Source organism: Chionomys nivalis, chromosome 10 (assembly GCF_950005125.1).
Source record: "Chionomys nivalis chromosome 10, mChiNiv1.1, whole genome shotgun sequence".
In the NCBI taxonomy this organism is placed as follows: domain Eukaryota; kingdom Metazoa; phylum Chordata; class Mammalia; order Rodentia; family Cricetidae; genus Chionomys; species Chionomys nivalis.
The window spans coordinates 26,354,859-26,378,223 of NC_080095.1; the positions used below are offsets into that span (position 1 = coordinate 26,354,859).

At 38.4% G+C, this 23,365-nt stretch overlaps 1 protein-coding gene and 1 pseudogene across 1 annotated transcript in view; both read left to right on the plus strand.

Annotated features, from left to right (window-relative positions):
* Positions 1-23,365, plus strand: part of Rps6ka5 (ribosomal protein S6 kinase A5) — a 177,422-nt gene that overhangs the window by 130,062 nt on the left and 23,995 nt on the right. Inside the window, exons 6-8 of the mRNA XM_057782455.1 lie at positions 1,905-1,988; positions 3,920-4,023; positions 19,647-19,797. Coding sequence (XP_057638438.1) covers positions 1,905-1,988; positions 3,920-4,023; positions 19,647-19,797 — 339 coding nt within the window. The remainder of the gene's footprint in view (positions 1-1,904; positions 1,989-3,919; positions 4,024-19,646; positions 19,798-23,365) is intronic.
* Positions 21,938-22,229, plus strand: LOC130882419 (cytochrome b-c1 complex subunit 7-like; annotated as a pseudogene).

Below are 23,365 nucleotides of genomic sequence, written 5' to 3' on the forward strand. Positions count from 1 at the left end.
AAGGAGCTATCAAATGATTTAATTTTTATGTATTTCTAGAGGTTGGCTATGCAGTGTTTTTTGCTTTATGTTTAAAAAGGGCTATAGCATAATAAATATTATATTAAGTTAAAACAAGTTTCATTTTAAGGAGCTTTTTAGAAATGAATTTTGAAATATTTTTAATAATCTGATAAATACATCTTAATGCATGTTTTTCTGAATGATGAAATATTTAAAATTATGGCCTTTTACTCATAAATTTAGGTGAAATTAATTTTATTTAATGCTAATCTTTTTGGTAGTTGCCTCTGTATTAGAATTTGGTCCTGAAATGATGAAGCAGAGAGATGTGTTACATGATATACATTGTCATTCAAAAGCACAGTTCTGCCAGCTAACAACAACAAAAATTTCTTATTGTCCCATACCTAAGTTACTTCTTTTAGTTCCTAGGGGAAAAAGTGTGGCGGCGTAAATGAATGCAGACAGATTATATAGATATATACAGCTTTAATAAGGAAATAGACTTACAGGACCACAGGTTCCCGCGGAGAACAGGAAAAGCGGAGCAAAAGAAAGAGGGCTGCTGGGATCACGCCCGGCAGATTTATCCGTAAACATTAGCCCGAGGCGAACACGCCCCCAATGGGTGGGGCTATATCCCTACAAAAAAGTATTTCAGTGTCCCTAGAATATAGAAGGAATGAAGTGAATCATCATAAACCATATTAACTTTATTTTTGTGTATGTATAATATGATGAGTAGTGTAATTCATAGTGTTAAAAGCATTGTTTCTGTGGATTTGTTTAACCTCAAACCAATAAAACAGGAGCCTTCTATCACTTCTATGTCACAGCTACAATAATATGCATTCGTCACATTTAAAATTGATAAATAAAAGGAGTGCTTATTTTTCTTGAAACCTTGTTGATGGAGAAATAAAATATAAATCAGAGATCTTTCATCTAAGAAAGTTTTATAAAAATAGATTTATTTTGTTTTCAGACAGTGTCTCACTATATAACTCTGGCTGGCCTGGAAGTCACTAGGTGGCCAGGCTGAACCAAACACAAGAGCTCCACCTGCCTCTGCCTCCTGAATGCTGAGATTATATATGTGTCTGTATTACCACACTTGGCATTTATGAAATATTTTAATGTCACCATTAAAATAAAGCGCTCTTAAGATATAGCTGTATATATGTGTGATATATATACATATATATAAAGATTTTTTTCCTTAGTGTGTCTTAATATTAACTTTCTCTTTTATTACATTGGGATGATCTATTGGTAATTATGAATTTTTTTAAGTTTTTAAAACTAACTTTGAGATTGATATATTAAATTAGCATTTTTGAAATTTTTTCAAAGTTTATTTAAGAAAATCAACAGCTGTCATTAAGAGACCACTGTTTTCCCAAGACACTTTTTGTTCATCATTTAAATAAGCCATTAACAGTGCCAGTGTTGGGGGGAAGAGGTTTTCAGTTACTATACTCATTGGCCTTTGACCTTCCTCAAAGTTTTCTGGTATTTTTTTCCCAATTTTGCATATTTGGAAATAAAAGCCTTCATTTACTAAATGTTAGTTCATGTTACCCTACTAGGACTGTTTCCATTTCTAAGAAAGAACAGTTAAAGTAGCTAGTAATATGCATGCACTAAGAACAGTAGCAGAAAGAAACATTAAACAGATTCATTTGTGAGTGGGTTGATACCTGACAGCGGTGTTTTAGGCATGAGAAATCTGTCTCAGGTGTTTACCCAGTACCCTCTTGAGTAGGCAGAGGTTTGCCGTGATACAGAGGGTCTGTTGGGCGAATTATACCTCTGCTACTGCTGCTGTAATTCAACTAGTGATATGCGTTACTTGTCATGCTAGCTTGAAATCAAATCCCCTTTTTGTTTGTTTGTTCAAGACTGAAAGAGCCTATTCTTTTTGTGGAACTATTGAATACATGGCACCAGATATTGTCAGAGGGGGTGATTCAGGACATGACAAGGTATGTTCTACTTTTGATACTATTTTGTGTTTTCGTAAATTGTACAGTAAGAGTGAATCCTAGTTAATAAGTTCCAGTACAGTCTTTAAACACTCTGATACTTATTACCTTCATTCGTTCTCTGCTTTGTGTACTGGAACTTACTATGAGTTGGTTTTCCTTTTAAGGTCTCATTGATGAAGATCTTCTGCTTTGTAGAGTGACATGCTTGTTAAAGCTGAGACCTTGAAGTTATTCTTCAAATAATTGTACATTTCATTTTCATTGGAAGAGCCTGTGAGCTTAAACAAAGTATCAACCATGACTCCATTTAAAAAAAAAGCTTATTCTTTTTGTGTTGTATGAGGCACATTAAAACCAAGTGTAACACAGGAGTGTGACTGAATACCTAAGCTGTGTAGGTGGCTCCTCTCTGCATCATGGAGAAAGATTTTGGCAGAGCTTTATTAGCATAGTTAAGTTCTCAGGAAACAGACAGAAATGGATGGTGGTTGTGTTTGCCACCTTTGGTTAATAAGTCTTTCTACCGAGATGGTGAGAGACAATTGAAAAAGAAAACTCATATTTTATTCCCAGTTTGTGCTGTCAACTTTACAAAGATATTGATGACTTTGTTGATTATTCTCCAACAGAAATAGCACATAACCTTGAAAGGAAAATTCTACAGTCAAAATACAGTATGTTTCCTAACCCTCTAAAGAGCTTGATTTTTTTCCTTTTCTTGCTTTTTTTCCCCCTTCTTCTCTTCCCTGTACATGAAAGTGCCAATGAAGATAATAAAGAAGCTGTCAGCTCTAAGTCATTATAAAATCTATAGAGGTCATTTTTCCATCCTGTATTAAAGGGTAATACTTTCCTCTCACTTTCGGTTTAACAATAGCATTCTCCAAATGAATTCTGGCTGGCTTGTCCTTATTGTTCTCCTCTCCTTCATCCTCTTTCAAGACACCACACATGTACAGTCCAGTATCTGGGGTGAATGCGTGGTCTCCTTTCTGATGACCTGTCTGATGTCTAGCAATCCCATTCCCCAAGTCTGAATGGCAGTGGCTACTGGCCAGTGGCTAGAATCTGATCTCAGGTTGCATTAGCCAAAGAGCATGATTTCGTAGCAATACAGAACATTCTGAGGGCAGACTCAACTGGCATTGGAACTGCTTATATGAATTCAGGAGTTGAAATGCTTGTTTAGTTTGCTTTATGGTATAATTTAAAGCTATTGTGCAATTCAGTCGGAATTTATAACTTAGATTTTGAAAATTAACTACTAAAGTTTTAATTTTCTAATAAACAAACCTTGTTTATAGAATTTCTGCATGGCTAGAATCCATAATATAACTAGCCAAAAATATTGTCTCTTGAATATTTTTGTTCAAATAACTATATTTATAAATGGATTTCCAGTTTAGAGTACATTGTATTTTCTATTATTTTAAACATCCCATTGACATAAATATATAAACATTTTGTAAGAGAAATTGATTTTTAGGGAACTGTTTAAAAAGTAACACCCTTGTGTAAGAATTTTACATTTTTGTTTTGAGTTTAAGGAATTCTATCTTGTTCTTTGGACATGAATGCTTTACAAAGTGCTGGTTGGCACCTTTTTTCCCCCAGGCCATAAATTCAATATTCCACCTACCAAAACTTTAAGGAAATAAATTTTAAGTTAAATTGTTTTAAATTAGCGATGATAAAACTAACTGATTTAGGATCATTAAAATACTTTTAGTTCTGGGTATTTTATAGGGTTTTTTTTTCCTGCCAGATGTCTCTTATTAAATGTGTTAATTTAATACTCCTGGAACAGAAAGCTATGAAAAGTGTTTTTGGTGAAATATTTTTAAGTATATAACTTTATTTTGGTCTTCTTTTCTTGTGACACATTTTATTTGCTGATTCTACAAAATGAAATTATTATTATTTTATAGGCAGTTGACTGGTGGAGTTTAGGTGTTCTAATGTATGAACTACTGACGGGAGCGTCTCCTTTCACTGTTGATGGAGAAAAGAATTCCCAGGCTGAGATATCTAGGTAAGACTTAACAAAGTCATAAAATTAGCCTCTTGTAGGCTTCCTGGGTGTTACTCTCTGTTCATTCTTAATAAGTATCACAGTGGCAGTTTTATGTTTTTGTCCTATTTTTCCTTGAATCTTCTAACGTTAAGGACAGATTTGACTGAAATAAATATTGAGTTCACTTCAGTGAAGATGAAATAGCAGGGATCAGTTTGCTTTCTTGCCTGAAACAATTTTAACGAGGGACAAAATATATGAAACAGAAGTTTTGAAGACGTTGGAGATCTGGCATGGAGGGCAGTGGTTTCAGAGCTACAGAAAATAAATAAGATATGCCCTGAGATCACCCCCAAATGACTACCTTAAGAGCTTCCAGGATGCAACACAGGGAAGGACAGCTCATGTGACGTTGAAGAAATGGAACTGATAATCTAGGGAAACCTAGACAGCTAGTTTGCTGACTGGAGTGTCTGAGATGAGAGATGGGAACCCAGAGACTTGCAGATTATTGTTTTTCAAAAATGTACACAATAACACATTTATTATTTTATAGTTACTTATTTGTAGTATAATTATTTTCCTCCAGATGGATCTGTGGATTCAATACAGCTACACTTCCAATAGGCTGTTTTTGGGGGTTTTCTAAACATAGAAATTGGCACTCTGATGTAAAACTCAGGTAGAACTGAAGAGAACCCAGACTAGTCAGATTACCTTTGAAGAAGAACAAAGTTAATTTCAAGATTTGTCATAAGCTGTATTATTGCACACTTTGGTTTTGGTGTCAAAACAAACAGATGAATCCTGAATAATTTGCATGTATACAATCCCAGTACTCAGAAGGTATAAACAAGAGGATTGCTACAAATTCAGGGCTAGCCTGTTTAACTTCACAAGTGCTAGAGCAGCTCCAGCTACACAGCTAGATCTGGTCTCTAAAAGGTGAAAAAAGAGAGGAGAGAAAAAGGAAGAGAGGGAGAAAAGGAGGGAGGGAGGAAAAATAAAAGAAGATAAGTGAAACAGAATAGAGCCCAGAAATAAAACTATACGTACAGGTCAAAGAGACCTGTCATTTTGCATGGAGCTTTTCAATAAATGATGCTAGAACCACTGACTACTCAGATGGGAAAGACTTCAATAAATACTACTGTATAAAAAAACCCATTCAGAAGAAACAGTATGTCTAAATGTGAACGTATAACTATAAAACTCCTGGGAAGAGAAGATTTTTTAAAATCTGTAGGACTGGGAAATGTCTCAACAGATAAAGATGCTTGCTGTCCAAGCCTAGTAGTGACCTGAGTTCAATCCCTAAACCCGCATAAAGGTAGAAGCATACTCCATAAAGTTATCTCTGACTTCCATGTGTGCTGTGGAGCTTGTGTCCCCTCCACATAATTAATTTTCTAAAATTCACTGTGGCCTTGGGTAAGCTAAAAAAAAAAATGTCTTAAGTAGAACAGTCAATAAAGAAATCATTTATAAACTAGACTGTTTCAAGATTAAATACTTCTGGGGGCTGGAGAGATGGCTCAGTGTAAGAACATTGCCTGCTCTTCCAAAGGTCCTGAGTTCAATTCCCGGCAACCACATGGTGGCTCACAACCATCTGTAGCGGGGTCTGGTGCCCTCTTCAGGCCTGCAGACATACACACATACAGAATATTGTATACATAATAAATAAATAAATAAATATTTTTTAAAAAAGATTAAATACTTCTGTTCTTCAAAACATTAAGAAAATGAATATAGTAAGTCACTGGTATAAAAATTTCAAATCCTTATCTAACAAAGGTCTGGTATACAAACATATAAAAACTAAAAACTTAAGAAATCAACCAACCTCATTATACAATAGGCAAAAATATTGAATAGACATTTCACTGAAGATGATCGGTGAATGGCAAATAAACATGAAAAGGTGAGCAGTGTCATGCAGGTTCAAACCACAGTGAAATACTCCCATACTTACTCAAGTAGTTATGAATAAAGACAGTGGCCATGCTAGATGTTGGTAAGAATATAGAGGAAATGTAAGGGAGTATGAGCAGAGGAACTTAATACTATAGTATCAATAGTACAATGTCAGAAAATGTGTGGTTTCTTTAGAAAGCAAAACATCTACATGAGCCATCTATTCTAATCCTAGATGTTTACAAGGGAAAACAAAACATACCCTTACAAAAATTTGTACAGTAAGTTGTAGGCATAAGTTTTCTGTCTTGGAGCCACTCAGACCCAAATACCTGGCAGCCACTTTTCAAATTACTAAACAGAGGCTTAATATTATTTGTAAATACTCAACCAATAGCTCAGGCTCACTATAAACTAGCTCTTACATATTAAGTTAACCCATATCCTTTATTTATGTCCTGCCACATGGCAGTATCTTTTCTTATCACGGCATGCCTATTTTGCTCTCTCTGCATCTGACCAGCATCTCCTGACTGCCCATCTCCTTCCTGTCATCCTTAGTTTGCTTTCCCCACCTATACATCCTGCCTGGCTGCTGGCTAATCAGCATTTCATTAAACCAATTCAAGGCGCAAATCTTTACCATGTACAAGAGGATTGTTTCACAGCATCAAGTGATCCCAAACTGGAAATAACCCAAGTATCTGTCAACAAGCAGTTAAACAAATTATGGTGTGTCCATGCAAATAAAGAGCTATTTAGCAGTACAAGTGTACATTGTATTAATTCAAACAAGAAGTTGGATAAATCTAAAAATAATGGTATTGAGTGAAAGAAGCCAGACAATATAGAGTTTTTACTGTATGATTCCAGTTCTGGAAAATGTCAGCTCATCTATATTAACAAAAAGCAGAATGTTGCTTGGTGTGGGACTGGCAAGGGAAAAGAGAAGGAAAAACTCACAAAAGAACATGAGAAACTTAGGAAGGGGATGGGTTTCTTCATTGTCTTGCCAGTTTCACACATACATATACAAGGCAGACTTCATCCACTTAACTTTGTGTGAATTTATTGTGTATCCATTGTATGTCAATAAAGTAAAATAGTAAGATGTACCTTTTCCAGGATAGACTCAGAAGTAAAAAACTTCAGTATTCCATCTTACTTAATACCTAAGTTAAATGAGAAGGAATTTTTTTAAAAATTACCTAAAATTATACAAATTCTTAAATTATATAATTCTAAAATTATAAAAAAATTTTGATTTATTTATTTATTTATTAAAGATTTCTGCCTCCTCCCCGCCACCGCCTCCCATTTCCCTCCCCCTCCCCCGATCAAGTCCCCCTCCCTCATCAGCCCTAAGAGCAATCAGGGTTCCCTGCCCTGTGGGAAGTCCAAGGACCACCCACCTCCATCCAGGTCTAGTAAGGTGAGCATCCAAACTGCCTAGGCTCCCACAAAGCCAGTACGTGCAGTAGGATCAAAAACCCATTGCCATTGTTCTTGACTTCTCAGTAGTCCTCATTGTCCGCTATGTTCAGCGAGTCCGGTTTTATCCCATGCTTTTTCAGACCCAGGCCAGCTGGACTTGGTGAGTTCCTGACAGAACATCCCCATTGTCTCAGTGTGTGGGTGCACCCCTCGCGGTCCTGAGTTCATTGCTCGTGCTCTCTTTCCTGTTAATTCTGATCCCGTGCTCTCAAGAATGAAGAGGAATTCTGCTGACTCTTTCTAAACATTGAAGCAGGCAAACATAGGGAATAGTTTAGAAACCTGGGACTTGGTTATACACTCCTCTTTTAATAGTGCACTTGACAACCTAAGACCCTTACTTGTGCTAAGATACATAGTCCTCTCTGAACAATAGAGTACATTTCTCCCCCACTTGACTGCTAAAACTTAATTTCTCTTCAGATGTAATTCCAGTAGATACAACACCAATCCAGCCTGAACTAGTTGGGGTGAATGCCCAATAAAACAAAATTGTGTCCTCAGGTGAACTTTTAGAAAGAATCCCTATTTACTATTTTATGTCTACATAGTTGAGTGTGCATTTGATTAAAATTAGATACATAATAGGAAAGTACATACACAGTGGAATTATTTATGCAGCCTACTCTATCAACCAAAACAGAGAACTAATGACATCCTTAGTAACCGTACTTCTCTTGAACACCATCACAGAAATCTGTTTGTAATGCTCCTAGCAGTAAGTCCCGGGTGCTAAGCTGGGATGATGCGGCGTAATAACCAGGCTAGCTTAATATGAAATAGTAAATTTTAATGAAGTAATAGCTTACAACACCAGGGATCCAGTGATGAAACCGTAAGTACAAAAGGGACCGGTGGGGCTCCAGATTTATACGTAAACATTAGCCCGAGGTGAACACACCCCCTTGGGCTGGGCTTCCCCTACATCTCCCCCTTTTGTCTAAATAAGACAGAACTAAACCAAATACAACTATATACAATAGGAACAAATAATAAATATAACAAACGATATTGAGTAAGAAACATATAGCAAAAGTTTTTTTAACATTTTATCTCAAGGAGTCTAAATAATGTAGAGAGTAACTACAATTATCTAATCTTCAGTCCCGTCAAAGATCCGAGAAGGGAAGTAATATTACTTAAGCAACCAGGAAGAACAAACGAGAAATTTCCAAAATGTGCAACAAATGCAGAGACATTGACTACCTGGGCAATCACCCAAAGTCTCGTTTGCAAAGTTGAGTCAACCAACTTTGGCAAGGCCTAACATAACTGACATACCATTATTAAAGGCAAGGAACTTTCTTAGGACTATCCTACCCTGTCTTGGCAAGATAAGACAATCCTGTTTTATCCACTTATGGATATTCTGTATCTTTGTCAGTAGTTGAGGTATGGGCTTTTCTTAACCCAAAGGCCAGTTCTTCCAAGAAGACAAGCTCCCAGTGGAGTGTCTTTGGTGCTCAATGTTCTCTCGGGAGTAGAGCAGTGTTGCCAGGAGTGTTTTTGTCTCTTTGGCATGAAATTCTAAGTTAGAAAAGGGACCGGTGGGGCTCACGCCCGCCAGATTTATACATAAACATTAGCCCGAGGCGAACATGCCTCCTTGGGCTGGGCTTCCCCTACACTGTGAACCTGTTCCGGATGCTGAATTTCCTTGCCTAGCCTTTGTACAGAGGAGGAGCACAGTCCTATCTCAATTTGATGTGCCATACTCTGTTCAAGCCCATGGGAAGCCTGCTCCTTTGTGAATGGGGACAGAGGAGGAGTAAGTGGATGGAGGGGGGTGTAGCTGGGAATCGGGGAAGGAGCAAGAGGAGAGGAGGGGAGGGAAACTGTGGTCAATATATAAAATAAAGACAAAACTATTTTAAAAAGAAATCCCCAAACAGTAATCAGGGCTCTTGTGTATCTTCACTCTTGGGGCCTGCTTCTTGGGGCCTGCTGCTCCCCTGTTCTGTGATCTGACCTGTTCTATAGCTTGACTTTGAATATGGTTTCCTTGCTGCCTTTGTGAGCTGTGTGAGTCTTTATTTCAATCTTTGAATTAGAGTCTAAGAATCACCTGGCCCAGAGTCCCAACCACTGGCAACAACATTGCTGCAGGTATTTGAAGACAGTTTTTTATAGGGTAAACCATTTCAATTCTGTTGACTATTCATAAGAAATTACTTCAGAGCCAGGCGATGGTGGCGCACGCCTTTAATCCCAGCACTCGGGAGGCAGAGGCAGGCAGATATCTGTGAGTTCGAGACCAGCCTGGTCTACAGAGCTAGTTCCAGGACAGGCTCCAAAGCCACAGAGAAACCCTGTCTCGAAAAACCAAAAAAAAAAAAAAGAAAGAAAGAAATTACTTCAGATTTCTCTTATCTTGGTACCATTTTAGACAGATGTTAACTTGTTAATTTATACTTGAAAGGTTTCTGTTTAGCTTTTTGTATACCTGTTTCTTATCTTTATCCATGTATATATGTATATGTGTATATATATGTATCATGGACTTTTATTTCTTTTTTTTTAAATATTTATTTATTTATTATACAATATTCTGTCTGCTTGTATGCCTGCAGGCCAGAAGAGGGCGCCAGACCTCATTACAGATGGTTGTGAGCCACCATGTGGTTGCTGGGAATTGAACTCAGGACCTTTGGAAGAGCAGGCAATGCTCTTAACCACTGAACCATCTCTCCAGCCCCGGACTTTTATTTCTTACGTGTCTTCTGACTAGCTTTCTCTCTGTGTAGAACTTTATCTTTTTGAGCATATCTATACTGCAGAACAGGAAGCTACTGTCCCATCAAGAGAGTCAGTTCTTTTATCTGATCTTACAGTACTGAAGCTTTGAAAACTATGATAAATGAATATCTTCTTACCTGAGAACCAAGATGTAAATGTTTATCTCTTGCTCTCCCATCATCTCTTGACAATTTTCTTTGTCTACTTTTCTCTGCCTTTGAAGTGGAGTAATACATTTGCTTTGAGATGTTTATTTACCGTTCCATTTTTTTCTCAGGAAAGTATGCTATATTAATGTTACATTACATTGTTATAGGTCTGATTTTCGAAGTCTAGGGCTATGTTTTATCAAAAGTCTAGGCAGTTCTTAATATCTGCAGGTTCCACATTCTTGTACTAACAGTAGGTCAAGATATAGAATAAAATGCATTTTAGAAGTGCCAAAAAGCAAAAATTGAGTTTAACGCATTACAGAGTACCATGCTGAACTTCCATGAACACAAGGAATACACTTTCTGCTTCAGCCTCGGGCCTTTCACAAGTCCTCAGTCTCTAGTTCTCATTTCTTGAGCATTGCCCACTCCAGATCTCGTTCATTTATGTGTAGTTAGATCTAGAATTGATACATCGGTAGTGAACAAGTTCAGATCTTTCTTATAGTTACCCATAAACGATACAATGTAATAGCTGTATCAGGTATCAGAAATAACTTGGAGGAGTTGTAAGTATATGGGAGAATATACATGGGTGCTATGTACGCACCATGTCCACATCGTTTTATATAAAGAACTTGGCATCTTCAGATTTTTGTATCCCTGTGTTCTGGAACTAAAACCAAGAGATAGCTGTACAAGAAGAGCTCCATTTAGTGCTGTTTAGTAACAGTCAGCCAACTGCACTTTGCAGGCAAGGTTTATTCTGCTTGCCTATTTGTTTTGTTTCTACAGTTTGTTTTTGTTGGGGAGAGGTAGGGAGTTAGGAACTAAGAATGTTTTTTGCATTGCTTGAAAGTAAAATTCATGATGCAAAATTTAAATTTGTGTGAACCTCCAAATAAAGCCTCAGGATACTCCAAGTAGCTTTGGATGAGGTCCCTTAGAAATACCATCCATCCAGTTATTGTTTGCGCCCCCCCCCCCCAGGGGAGGATGAGGGAGCCCCTTAGGTTCTCATTCACCTAAGGTATAGCCTTTTGCCATGTTCATGATGTTATCCCAGTGGCAACACTTTGTCACCCCATTTACCCCTCCACTACTGTTGTAATATGAGCGGCGGGGCTGCGGCCCCGGCACCCGGCCGCCCGCATGGCTTACTTATGTCCCAAAATAATTACACGAAACTGTATTCTTTTAAACATTGTCTGGCCCATTAGTTTTGGCCTCTTATTGGCTAGTTTTTACATATTGATCTAACCCATTTTTAATATTTTGTGTAGTACCACGAGCTGGCTTACCAGGGAGAATCTTAACCTGCATCTGTCTGGAGTGGGAGAATCATGGCGACTCCTTACTCGGCTTTTTTCTCCCAGAATTCTGTCTGTTTACTCCGCCTACCTAATTTTCTGTCCTATTAAAGGGGCCAAGGCAGTTTCTTTATTACTTAACCAATGAAACAACAGATAGAAAGATGACCCACCTCCATCATTTTTTCTTTTTCTGTTTAAACAAAAAAGAAAGACTTTAACTTTAACATAGTAAAATTACATATAACAAAACAGTTATCAAGCAAGAATTACAGTTACAATATTTATATCTATTTTATCTTTTATCATTACTAAGGAAAACTATAACTATAACTAACCATTTTTTAACTCCATCAAAGACTCCAGAAGGATATAATATTACCTAAGTAAAGAAGAAATCCAAAACTCTAGAAATGACAGAGACATCTCGCTGCCTGGACAGTCATTCAAAGTTCCTCTGTACCGTTGGGGCATCCATCTTTAGCCTTTAGGCCCATAGTATCCAGCAGACATTTTTATCAAGCAGGAAATTCCAAAGACAGTTTAGTCACTTTTTGTTGTGTCCTGTAGAATGTCTCGCAGACTTTTTCATGAGTTAGGAACCCCGAAAGACCATCTCACCTTTAGGCAAGTTTAGCAGTCCTTTTTTTGTGAGTTTTTTGTGTTCAGTTTATGCAACAGTCCAGGCATGAGCAGTTTCATGCCCAAATGGCTATCAAACTCCATAAGGAGCCTCTTCAATGTCCATCTTCCTCTTGAAGTAGATTGGTGCTGCCAGGAGCAGACGTGTTTCATTGTCATGAAAAGCCCTAAGTTATTAAAACATTTAAATGTCATATTTTGTAGTCTTTGAAAGATATGAAGAATGCCTATCTAGCTGAAATATATCTATGCATATCTAGAAAATCTAACTAACATGACTACAAGCTTGACTATTATTTATGATTATCCAGTAGCAACCTATATTTTTTAATTATACATTACATTTTTAAATGAACTATACAATCACAATACCTTAATCAAGATCAGAAATACATATACATATAACAAAATTGACCTTAAAATCTATACCAATGTAAATTATTTATATCTATATCATATCCCCCTTTAAATGTAAAAGAACATTTATAAACCATATTTGGGTCCCAAAATAATTACACGGAAACTGTGTTCTTTTAAACACTGTCTGGCCCATTAGTTTTGGCCTCTTATTGGCTAGTTCTTACATATTGATCTAACCCATTTTTAATATTTTGTGTAGTACCACGAGCTGGCTTACCAGGGAGAATCTTAACCTGCATCTGTCTGGAGTGGGAGAATCATGGCGACTCCTTACTCGGCTTCTTTCTCCCAGAATTCTGTCTGTTTACTCCGCCTACCTAATTTTCTGTCCTATTAAAGGGGCCAAGGCAGTTTCTTTATTACTCAACCAATGAAACAACAGATAGAAAGATGACCCACCTCCATCACACTACCATCATAAGCCGTTACATCATTCTGAAGTATAAAAAGCCAGCCTCCTACATTATGGAAAGGTTCATGGAGGGAAGAATTAGCCTTCTATATTCATGCTCCCCAGATCTTGGGTGTGACCTGCTTTTTCTCATGGCCTTATGCTTCTCCATAGCCACCTAAACTGACCTTTTAGATGAGTGTCTTACAATTGAACTCTGAATCTTGTCCATTTAACCATCATTTTAAAATCTTTTAATTATATTCTTCTGAGGGCTCCAAATGTTACCTTTGTTTTTATTGTCATGTGATGCCACTTGGTCCCAAAGAACCCCAGGGCCTGGGTTCTGCACCCTCTACTATCACCATCTTATAGCCCTTGCAGGGAATGGTATTCTGATAGCAGTAAAAGAGTGGATAGGAACTAGGAGCTTCAAGAGCTTTGGCTGATCTGTCAAAACGTATAGGAAGGAAGAGGTTTAAGAAGTGTTTCACCAATAAAAGCCATAGGAAAGGCAGTGAGAACCTAGTTTTTACTAAAAGCTTTCCTAATGCAATTGAAGATGCCTTCAGGCACATCGGATAAGCCAAACCCACCAGTGATATGACTGCCTGTGAGAGGAGGCACAGCATCTTGATGTGCTAACAAAACCCTGCACACAGTGGAAGGGCGGTAAACATTAGGTGATACTTGCCACTTTTAGACAAGACTCTACAAGTTGAGGTAGGCAGGGCCTTTTTTCCCAACATATTTCAGTCGGGTGTGCATATGTCTTTGTTTCTCCTGCCTGTGAAAAACAAGGATTCTCTCCTTGACCACCAGAAGGGGTGGCAGGAGTGGGCACGTGTCAGTGGCTTTCCAGGAATAGAATTAGAGACACAGGAAGTGTATGGCATGCAAGAAGAAAATAAGGTAACTATATGAAAGAGGAGTACACAGCAGCACACCACTTAGTGACAGGGATATGGGCTGAAAGTATATCATGTGAACATTCTAGAATGAGCTTTGACTAAGGTGCCTGTATTGTTACTAGGCAGTGTAGTCTTTGGGGACTATTATATATGTGCTCGGATGGCTTCCTAGAAGATGAAACATTATTAAAGTTCATAAATGTATTTATAACGTACGCAGAAACTACTGGATAACTGAGGGTAGGCAAAGATTCTTCAAAAGCAGACAAAGCTGCCAAAGAGTCTTTGCTCCCAGTGAGTAAACTGCTTTGGCTAAAGGAGGAACAAGCTATAAGGACCAAGTGAAGTGATAGCCTGGAATATTCTGTCCCCTTTGCAGTCAGTCCCATGTCTAGAGGAAGGAACGTACCCTCATGGAATTGTTGCCATAGCCCTGGTACACTACATGCGATCATCTAAGCTGAGAGGAAATTTACCCACATTATAATGGGTAAACTCTCAACCCCGACAAATAGGTGATGGCAACTGCTGGTGTGCAGATAATAAATAAATAAATAAATAAATAAATAAATAAATAAATAAATAAATAACTAACTTTAAAAGAACAGGTTTATTTGGCCTAAGGACCCACCCAGCTGCTTTGAGATTGGGCTGGGATCAAGTACATGGTGATGGGGAAGTTACTTCACACTGTCTCTCTGAGAATGCTTATTTCCATGCTGCTGTTTTCTCTCCTGGTCTAGTAGATGCTCCTTTCTGATAGAAGACTGTCGAATTATGGCTTACAAACAATAGGAAAATAATTAATTTTCCTAAGAAGAAAGTAAAAAAAAAAAAAAAAAAAAGGCCTAGTCCATGTCCTAAGTAAACTATGTGTAGGAAGGCATGGAAGAAATATACCCAAATTCACATTTTTTTGATAAATGTGTGAGTGGTAAGGCATTCTGAAGTACAGAAGAAGTATGGTTCTTTGGGGACCAGGTTGTCAGGGAAATAGTCATAATGGAGTTACATTGGAGGAGAAAGAATGCCTTGCAGATGGTGATAACTATGTACAGTGGCAAGATTCCCTTGCCACACTCTGTTCTCTTCTCAGGGACTCTGAAATGAAGTTCATCTTACTTCTATTCTAAAAGTAATGTTCATAATAGTTTAAAACATGCACAAGTGCACAAGAGAACCTGTCAGTAATAACAGTCAGGCATATGCACACAGCTGTAATCTCAATACTTCACATATGGAAACAGGAGAATCAAGAGCTCAAGGTTATCATTAGCTGCATAACCAGTTCTTGACTCTCATGAGCTACATGAGGTGAGACCCTGTTTCAGAAACAGACAAATACTGCCCCAGAGGCAAACAGGATTTTTTTTTTTTTTTGAGCCAAGGTTTCTCTGTGTAGCTCTGGCTGTCCTAGAACTCACTCTGTAGGCCAGGCTGGCCTTGAACTCAGAGATCCTCCTGTTTCTGCCTCCCAAGTGGTAGAATTAAAGGCATGTGTGCCACCACTGCCTGGGACAAGTAGAATTTGTTTGTTTGTTTGTTTGTTTATCTATCTTTTTTAATATTATAGTTTCATTCTTTGAGAATTTCATACAAAGTGTTTTGATCATATTCACCTCTCATTCTTCCCCTTAATTTCTCCTTGAGCTACTACTATAGAGGAGCCACTTCCAAATTATCACTCAGAGGCTTATATTAATTGTAAATCCTTGGCCAGTAGTTCAGGCTTATTACTAACTAGCTCTTACATTTTAAGTTAACCCATATTCCTTATTTACCCTCTCCCACATGGTGGCACCTTTGTTAGCATGGCACATTCATTTCTACTCCCTCTGTGTCTGCCTGGTGACTCCTCTGACTCCACCCTTCTTCCTATCATTCTCAGTTTGGCTTTTCCACTTAACTTCCTGCTCAGATACCAGCCTGTTGACTTTTTATTAACCAGTGAGAGTGATACATATTCACAGTGTGCAGAAAGATTATTCCACAGCACACTCCCTTCTTTTCTTTCTTTCTTTTTTTTTTTTCGAGACAGGGTTTCTCTGTAGCTTTGGAGCCTGTCCTGGAACTAGCTCTTGAGACCAGGCTGGTCTTGAATTCACAAAAATCAGCCTGCCTCTGCCTCCCGAGTGCTGGGATTAAAGGCGTGTGCCACCACTGCCCGGCCCCCTCACTTTTCAGTAACCCGTGAAGTCCCATTTGTGCTGTCCATACACTCATGGGTGTAGGGCAGTCCACTCGAACATAGTGACCTACCAGAGCTACACCCTTACAGAAAACTGACTTTTTCTCCCCAGAAGCCGTCAACTGTCAGTAATTCCTCAGCTGAGTGTGGGAGCTTAGAGCCCTTCCTTAAACAGAATATTTTAATAGATGCTATTTTAGACTTTTTCATTGGTATGGTATTTTATTCAGACAAGAAATTCTGTATTTCACAGTTTTTGCTTAAATTTTGTCATAAGCATTCTCCAGTCACCAACTCTTTGTAAGCATAAGTTTGCAGCGGTTATAATATACTGTTGAGTGAATACCCCATAATAGCTTACCCACCCCTTTTTAGTATTAGAAAAGATGGGAATGAGATTTATTGAAATCTCTTTAACTCAGGATGTCTTATGAGATTCTGGCAACACGAGGAAACCAGACCATGAGAGCTAACAGCATTTGTCATGAAATGGAGAAATTGTGAGGTCGAAGAAAACACAAGCTGTGTGTCATGGTCTCAGTAGGAAGTGTCTCCCCTCAGCCCATGGGTTGAAAGCTTGACCTCTCTTGGTGGTTGGTTCTGTTTTGGGAGACTGGAAATATTAGGAGGTGGGTCTAGTTGGAGGAAGTAGGCCATCGAAAGTTGTGTCTTGTCCTGGACCTTCTTCCTATATCTACTTAGCAGCTTCCAAGAGATGTGTAGCTTTTGAAATTTGTATCTTGTCCTGGCCTCTTCTTCCTGTCTGCTTGCCAGCCCACATGAAACGGGCATCTTTGTTCCACTCCATGTTCCCCACCACCGTGAGTGTATTAAGCATTACCTGATGTCAACAGTAACAAAGCCAAGCCACTGAAGATTGAAACTAAGACAAAATAAATCCTTCCTTTTAAATTGTTTTACTTTACACACTAGGCTCAAGGACATTGTAAGAAAAAGGTAAACCTGAGTTATGTTCCCGCAGAGTAAAGGCTGAATAGACCCTTTTCCTCACCACTCTTCACTGACCGAGACCCCATCTTAGCCCTGCACCTTTGCCACAGGAATAGGCTTCTGACGTTCTCCACCTCATGAAGTGGTGCCTCCTCCACACCAAATGAAGTAGTACCTCACCACCTTCATTCCTAGGCTCCTTCATGCTTCTTCCCTCCTGCTTCTAAGCCGAAGAGGAGTACTATCTCCATCTGCTGAGTTGACCCCTGATTTTGGTCATATTGTGACTTGGGATTCACTCCTGTGCATCTCCACTCTTTGTCACCATTTTCCAGCGAAATTCTTTCAGATTTAGCTGTTTCTTCCTGTTGTTCTCCCTACTGGCGAGCCACAGCACCTGTCAGTTCTCTGTATGTGGGCATGCTCTCCTGCGCACCCTTGAGAGTTCATGTATGCCTGAGACAAGCGTCCAATCTGGTCACTGTCTGTGAGCCTGTTTCCAGGCTGAGCTTCACAACATGCCATCTCTTGTTTTCAGATTTCCTCCTCTTGACATGCCCACCAAGGTGGGTACTTGTGCTCTGTGTGTTTTTTAGACTAGGTGATGGTCTTCCCTGTGCAGGGTACATAGTAGATAGACTTCCAACAGACATTGCAACCATGATAAAGCTTAAGTAGTGGATGGTATAGAGTTGGATCCCAAGATGACATCAGCCATATGTATGCATATTTCTCCATTAGGATGCAACAATAGGCAATGCCACCAACAGTATGCTTGTCTGTACCCTAGTCCTTTACACAAGTAATTCTTTCCCCAAAAAAGTACAGCAAACATATAGAAATGGGAAAGGCTGTGTTTGGTTTTCTCTGAGAAAGGGTTTCTGGCTTCCCAGGTATGCCTGGGCCCACTCTAAGGAGTGGTCTGCTTCGTCTGCTTCTGCGGGAGTTGAAAACCCTGCAGTCATTGAGCAGTAACAGACGGTTAGATAGCAAGAGCGAAATGGCTTATTCCTCTTCTTGTACGAGTCTTCTCTTTGGCTCCCAGAATAGAGTTTGGAAATATAATTAGCTTTGATACTAAGATCATGGCTATAATTTTCTGCCAAAAATTATAGTTCCAGTATTATTTCATGATTCTCAGTGGTTAGCTGATAGAGCTTCTCTGTCTGCTTTATGGTTACATTAAATGAGAGATTATAACAGTAGTCCACACTTATTAAGCATTTGCTCTATACCATGTACTGCCTTGGTAACTATTCAAGTCTTAATTCGTGATACTCATTTTAGGTAGATACTGTTGTTACTCACATTTTATAGGTGAGAAAACCGGGGAACAAAGGAATTCATTAGTTACCTCAGGTCAAACAGCCAGTAAGGAAAAGAGCCAACTTTTATTCTCCATCTGGCCTAGAAGTCCATGGTTTGACTGTACTATGCTTTCATACATTTATGTTTTAGGGTTTTTTATACCTGTTTTTATTGTTGTTTGATGTTTTGTTTTTGTTTGTTATATTTAGGTTTAGGTTTGTGGTACTGGATGTTAAACCTAGTAACTCATACTAGCCAAGGGATTTCCGATTAAGTATATCCCCGGTCCTGTAATAGTTATTAACTTGTACAATGCAGAAATCTTGTTGTAAACCAAAATAATGAACCTTATCACCATGTGTACTGTGTTAAGATTCTCTATTTTACTGATTTCATTATTTTTATCATTAAATTACTGAGGCGAAATCATACACTTGGATTGTTTTGGATTGTTGTTGTTTAATATGACCACAGAATACATTTCTCGGCAAACTTGGTAAACACATTTTTCACTATTTGTGACTCCCACTCCTCATGGGCTTGTCTGTGTTATGATAGCATATGGGGAAGCAGATGCTCTCACCCCTGAGAACCAAGCTGTAGTTGCAGACAGTGATACTTAACCCATAGTCACGTGGCTCTGACTGACCTCCTCGTTTGCTTTGGATTGCTACTCTACTGGGAAGAAGTGAGGTGAAGGGAGACTATAGTTCTTTCTTGAGTTAATTCACCTTAAATTACTAAGAGTTGTTGAAAGACTTTAGTCAGAGGATCCTTCTCATTGTATGTGGGAGGTGTAGTCTAGCCCAAAGTTCCCTCTTTTGAATTTTCACTAGTGAAATACTTGAGATAATAGTTTCTTATCAAGATTGACTTATACTGAAGAATAATCCAGTGATTTCTTTTAATTCCTGCTCATCCCTTTATTTGATTGATTTGTTTGTTTGTTTGTTTGTTTGTTTGTTAGGTGGTAGGGAGGTGGTATACATCTGCCCTGCCCTGCATATGGAGATTAAGGAACAGTTTGTGGGTCTAGAGACTGAACTCAAGTGCTCAGGCCTGGCATCAAGTGCTCTTATCTTCTGAGTCATGTCCCTGGCTGCTCATCTTTAATATATGGTTCAGTTTCAAAATCTTTCACCATACTTGTTTTCACTAAAATATCTACTGCTGTAACTTCAGTCTCTGGTTGTTCTAACACTAAATTTTATCTATCCACAGGAGAATCTTAAAAAGTGAGCCTCCATATCCTCAGGAAATGAGCGCTCTAGCTAAAGACCTGCTTCAGCGTCTTTTGATGAAAGATCCCAAGAAGCGATTGGGATGTGGCCCCCGGGATGCGGAGGAAATCAAAGAACATCTCTTCTTTGAGGTAAAATTTAGAAGATGAGGTACTTAATCCCTCTTGTTGTCACTTCCCCCTTTCACCTATACTTTAGTCCCCCAATTCTTATAACAGATACCATTTAGGAAGGACCAGAATTCTACTTCTGTAGATGGGACGCATTAGAAGAGAAGATGATCGTGATAGCAGTACATTTTCTTTATAGCCATGTCTAACCTCTGACACTGAGACAGGATGCTATCAGCAACAGAGCTCATGCTTGAAAATGGAGCAATTGAGTTGCCAAAAAATATTGCCCCTGAACTCTCATGTTTTTTTCAGGTTTATAATGTTATGTTAGGCAGCATTCATGGTCTTTGAGGGTTGGGTGTGGCCTGCGGGTTGGACACAGCTGGTCGAATTCTAGGTAATGGTTTCTATAGGTGACTCTGGGGTTTGCTCATGGACTGAGGGTGTGTGTATCCTTGTAGGAGTTCATAAGCTGTTATACTGGGTTTCAGCTATTGCTCACCAATTCCAGTGCCTCTTCTGTTTCCGGGAACAGTATTAGAATATTCTGAGCCTGCTGGTGTCTCTCAGTCAGTGTATGTGGCTTAGTTTCCATTTGCTTTCTTTTCTCTATAAAATGCTTTTCTTCTGAAAAAGCTAAGTGACACTGTTCCACAGAGCACTAGGGTGCCTGCCAATTTCATTTGCTCAGTTTATTCCAGATAACAAATAATGGGGTGCTTCTTAGTAATTTCAATCTAAATGGTAAAACCTGGGGTGGCATAGTCTCATTTCTGAAATTCTAAACATATACCTTCTACATGACTTTACATATCAACAGGCATGACCTTAATGTTTAATGGTCTGGAGGATTCATCCACATTATATGTTTTTATTCTGTAAACTTTTATATTATTATCACCAGAACAGATGAATAAAGTATAGTAAGCAAAGAAGAAACAATTATTTCAAGTAAGCTTTCACAGTGTTATTTATTGCTTTTTAAATATAAAATAAGCAAGGCTGGGTGTAGCTCCGTGGTAGACCACTTGCCCGGCATGCATGAGGGCGTAGGTTTTGTCCTTTGTGAAAGGAGTGGAGGTGATGTGTGATATCATCATTGAAAATGAGACCTGAGTCTCCCTGTCTCTCTCTCTGGTGTTTTTTGTTGTTGTTTTGGGTTTTTTTTGTTTTTTGTTTGGTTTGGTTTGGTTTGGTTTTGGTTTTTGGAGACACTGTTTCTCTGTGTGTAGCTTTGGAGCCAGTCCTGCAACTCACTCTGTAGATTAGGCTGGCCTTGAACTCATAGAGATCCACCTGCCTCTATCTCCTGAGTGTTAGAATTAAAGGTGTGCTCTACCACTACCCGGCAAAAAATGAGATCTCTTTATTTCTTTCTGCAAACAGAGTATTTTATTCTATCCAACCATTTTTTAAAATATTACTGTAAAACTTATTAAGTTTAGTAACAGAGACAAACACATTTAGAATAAAATCAAAAAGTGTTGTGCATTGGTTGAGAAATAGCACTTTTTGAACAAACGTTATATCTTGTTCATATTTTGGCTTAAAATTAACAAGTAAAATTGAAACAGAATGCCTCCATTGTCTTTTTCTACAATCTTCTTTTTTATTGTTCCCTGTACTTGTGAATGTTGCAGTGTGTCTTTAGAATATGGGTGTATTTTTTTGCTTGATAGCTTGGAATAAGAATTTTGATTTATGTAATTTCTTTCATTTTTAAATGATAGGGGTAGGTCAGAAATCTACTTACAAAGATCTAAATGATCTTTTCTGTATAATGGTGTAGAAGTAGGAAGAATAATAATAGCATTCAATTTTCTACATATTGAACATTCTTTTGGCAACAACATGTTCCTTTAAATTTCCCCTTTATTCTACAAGTTTGTTGTTTTTAAAGATTCTTTTAAAAATTTTAGTGGAGGTAGGGAAGACAACTCCTGAGAGTGAGTTCTTTTCTTAACAGTGTGGGACCCTGAGGGTCAAAGTCAGACTGTCATGTTTGGCAACAAACACCTGTACTTTACTGAGCCATTTCACCTGCCCTAGAATTTTCCTTAATGTTTGTTCAGCAAGTAAAGCACAAACCGTATGCCTGTAATAGAAGTCATTGAATCTCAGGTCATTGTAGCGGCCAGACTTGCTGTACACGTGGCTGGATGGTTTTCGAAAATGGTATTATAATGCTGTAGGATTCAACAAACTGGGTTTAATGTGAGATGATACAGTATGAGACTGGAGATGTAGAGGAAGCCATAGAAGGCTTCCTGAGGGTCTTTGTAATGACAGGATGTTTCGAATTAAGAGAGCCCTGGACCTGAGCATGAGGCAACAGATCTTTGCCTAAGGAGCAGTGGATAAAGTATGAGGAAGGCAAATTCTATCTTAAACCCTATCTGAAAGAGGTTATTTGGGAAAGAAAAGAGAAAGAAGAATGGGCAAAAAAGTGATCTTGTAGTTGAGATCCATGGATGTGTCTCATCTCAGCATATTTTTATGAAGTTGTTTCAACCTGAATCACAATTTAAGAATTATTTGCTCTGCAGATGCCTCACATTAAATAAATGTTTATTGTAACCATAAAAATGTCATTACAGACACATAGAGGAATGAACACTAACTGGAACATGGATAGATACTATTCTAATCTTTAAGATTTGATTCAGTGACTACTATCTAAGGATATTTTAGTTGACAGAAGGAGCATAAATAAACAACAGAGGGTTGAATTTGAATAATACAAAACATGTCAGTTACTCAGATAGTGTGTATGGAGGGGAGACAAGAGGCAGTATCTAAATATTGATTGGGGTTGAATGACAAAAGAGCTACTGTGGCAGTGTTTGCTTATACACTTGACTCATGACACTCTTACTTTGTGATCTGTCCAGGTAACCCAAGGGAAAGCCAGTGGAAGGGGAGAGATCAGTGAGCCCCTAGAAAATAGGAGTTAGTATCACGTTTACAGAAAGTATCCAAGCCCTTTATAGAAGTATTTTACAGCTTGAGGGACTTGCTGGTTTGTTTCTTTGTTTGTTTTCATTTTGGCTTAATACTTTTCTTTCAAAGCTCAGGACAAAAGTAATTTTTTTTCTTTTTATCTATGAGGGAGATCCAGGGTGAACAAGAGTGTCTTGGTGCCCTCTAGAGGACACTGAGGTTCCTGAGGTGGGAAAGCAGCAGGCTCCTTTCAGATGCTACGGTCTGAAAATGGGATCCTGCTTGGAAAAATATTTTTAACCCTCAGTTTGAAATATGCACTCTTGCTTTTAATCCCACTTACTAATAACTAAAGTCTTAGCCAGGTTTGGTGACACACTCCTTTAATCCCAGAATTTTGGATAAAGAGGCAGTCAGTCTCTGAGTTCAAGGCCAGCATAGTCTACATATGGTCTACATGGTCTACTGCGGGTCTCAGCTTGACCCCCAACCTTTGACCTGAGTCACCTAAGACTATCAGAAAACATAAATATTTATAGTACGATTTATAACAATAGCAAAATTAGAATTGTGAAGTAGTAGCAAAAATAATTTTATGGTTTGGGGTCACCACAACATGAGGAACTATCTTAAAGAGTCACAGCAT